General features: G+C 31.2%; 1 protein-coding gene across 1 annotated transcript in view; it reads right to left on the bottom strand.

Annotated features, from left to right (window-relative positions):
* Positions 1 to 153: 153 nt before the first annotated feature.
* LOC111715451 (centaurin-gamma-1A) overlaps positions 154 to 2,402 on the bottom strand; it is a 48,829-nt gene continuing 46,580 nt past the window's right edge. Inside the window, exons 12-13 of the mRNA XM_023490775.1 lie at positions 540 to 694; positions 154 to 367 (exon numbers count right to left, since the gene is read on the bottom strand). Of these exons, the coding sequence (XP_023346543.1) occupies positions 169 to 367; positions 540 to 694 (354 nt within the window). The 3' untranslated portion in view covers positions 154 to 168. The remainder of the gene's footprint in view (positions 368 to 539; positions 695 to 2,402) is intronic.

Genomic DNA, 2,402 nt, shown 5'->3' on the forward strand with positions numbered 1-2,402 from the left:
CCCCCCCCCACAACCCGACCAAAAATCTATTTTCTTTTATTAATTCCTCCATTCTTCAATCTTTATAAATTCATTTATTTATTTAGTTTGAAAGATATAAGGATTAATTAGAAAATAAGAGTTTGGGGAAAGTGATCAGTTTCTAACATTTGACTATCAAACTTAACATTAAAGGATGGGGGGGGGGGAGAGGATATGACCACGAAAAAAAAAGTTTTGTTTTAAAGATTTACCTGGAATGAGAAATTTTGTGTTTCCCTCTGATCCTGAACCACTCCCGGAGCTATTCATCCCGCTCCGCTCCCTCTCCAAACCCATCCTGTCCAACCCAAGCCGGTCAGCGGGCAGACTTATCCTGTCCTGTAACCTACAACACAAGTTTGGAATTAATAAATACCCACAAATTAATATAGGCAAAAATAAATGCAAGAAACGAACCAAAAACAATAATTTTTAGCTTTGTTTATCATTTTTTAAGGATGAAAAAATATTGCAAATTTTTAAAAAATCAAACTNGGGGGGGGGGGGGTAGTGCTCACCTGTCTGATATACTACTAGTCCTGTCCTGCAATCTGTCCTGACTAAGACTATTCCTGTCCTGTATAAGACTACTCCTAGTCCTGTATTCATCTACTCCTATAGGGTTTATTATCACATTGCTGGTGGACTGACTGCTCGGAGTTGGCCGAATATCCTGAAATAAATAAAAAATTTAAAAAATAAAAATAATTTGTTAAAACGGTAGAAATACTAATTCTAATGAAGTCAATTATCTATCATCTTTTTATAAAAATGAAACTGATTTCAAATATAAACTAATTGCATAAAATTTCCCTCATATGTTAAAAGATAATGCGTAAGAATATGTATGTATGTTACCTATAGCCCTCCAAATCGTAACACTTCTGTTAACTAAATCCAAATTGGAAAAATTGACACTTTATTCTCTTTGATTGGCAAATTTAGGTTATTTACAGAGTAAAATATATTTCTGTGAATATATTGTATTTCACACAATTTTATTAAAACAAACAAAACGTAATAAAAAGAATTAAAAAGATAAAAGTTAATCTTTCTACGGTATTTATTTTATTTTATACAGCTAGCAAACGTTTAAAGGTATATTTTATTCAATTCTAAACATTTTAATCTCCTCCTCGGCCTATATGTATACAATTAACTAAAAGCCCCTTATCTTAGGGGGAAATTACAGTCCGACTAGTGTTATAACACAGAGAACTCAAGTTTACAAGGGTGTTATAAAATTTCTAACCAAATGTCGAGATGCCAATTGGGGGGCATAAAAAACATATGCTGAACNGGAATGGACTGGATAGAGTTTGAAAGTATGAATGTGGGTAGATATTACTTTACCCTGACTACACTAGGAGACAAAATACTTGCTGCAGGAGGATATACTCCACAGGGGTATGTGCTATGTTTATTTATATTTGTTTTATAAACCTTTTTGTTCTTTATTGATCATCTAGCTTTCTTTCCTATTAAAAAAATGGATGTTTCTAAATTAAAATATTGAATTATTATATAAGCATTCTCACAAACTGGAATCCTTCAGTTAAACCCCTTCACCTGTGTCAGTTAAAATTATATATTTGTTTACTAGGATAACTGCTACTGTGGAGGTGTTTGATGGATCCGGGGTTGAAAATTATGATAAATGTATATCCTTTGTTTGCTTGGACAAGGCGAAATAGATAAACCAAGAATTAACGCAGAGCTAAAAACTTGAGAATGGGATATCCTTAACACCGATCGGTTAATTAATCTGGAGATTAATCTGGAGATTAATTCGAGATTAAGAAAAAATTGTGGATCAATCATTAATCCCGATATCCACCATTCAAAGGTTCCTAGCTCAAAACACTTTGAATGTATTAAAATGGTAATTTCGATTTTTAACCAATATTACCCTCCTGTTGAAAAAGTTTTTAAAAAATTAAGGTGAAGGTCAAACAAATCGTATTGAATGGTTTACCCCTTGAAATCCATATTTGTAAAACTTTAGAACCAACTTTCTAAATTAGTGAGAGGATTAAACAAGTTTTTAAAATAGGATTTAACAGGATTAAAGTTTTTAAAATAGGATTTAACAGGATTAAAACTATTGTTTCTAGATTAAAATTTTAGTCCAAATATGAGAGCAATAAAGGGAAAAAAGTTTTTTTTTAACGTTTTAGTTTGAATTTGAACATTCAATTGTTTTAAGTACTTAAATCATTCTTATCAAAAAATCAATTTTCCTCAAAAATATTAGCAAATGATTTTTTAGACGCTTTATTGCTGAATTTGAAGAAAATAACAAAATTTTGGTTAAAAAGCATTTTTTAAAAGGAGAAAAAATCTTTTTTTGTTTTTGTCTAATGTTTCAACACCCCCCCCCC

Source organism: Eurytemora carolleeae, unplaced genomic scaffold (assembly GCF_000591075.1).
Source record: "Eurytemora carolleeae unplaced genomic scaffold, Eaff_2.0 scaffold1717, whole genome shotgun sequence".
In the NCBI taxonomy this organism is placed as follows: Eukaryota; Metazoa; Arthropoda; class Copepoda; order Calanoida; family Temoridae; genus Eurytemora; species Eurytemora carolleeae.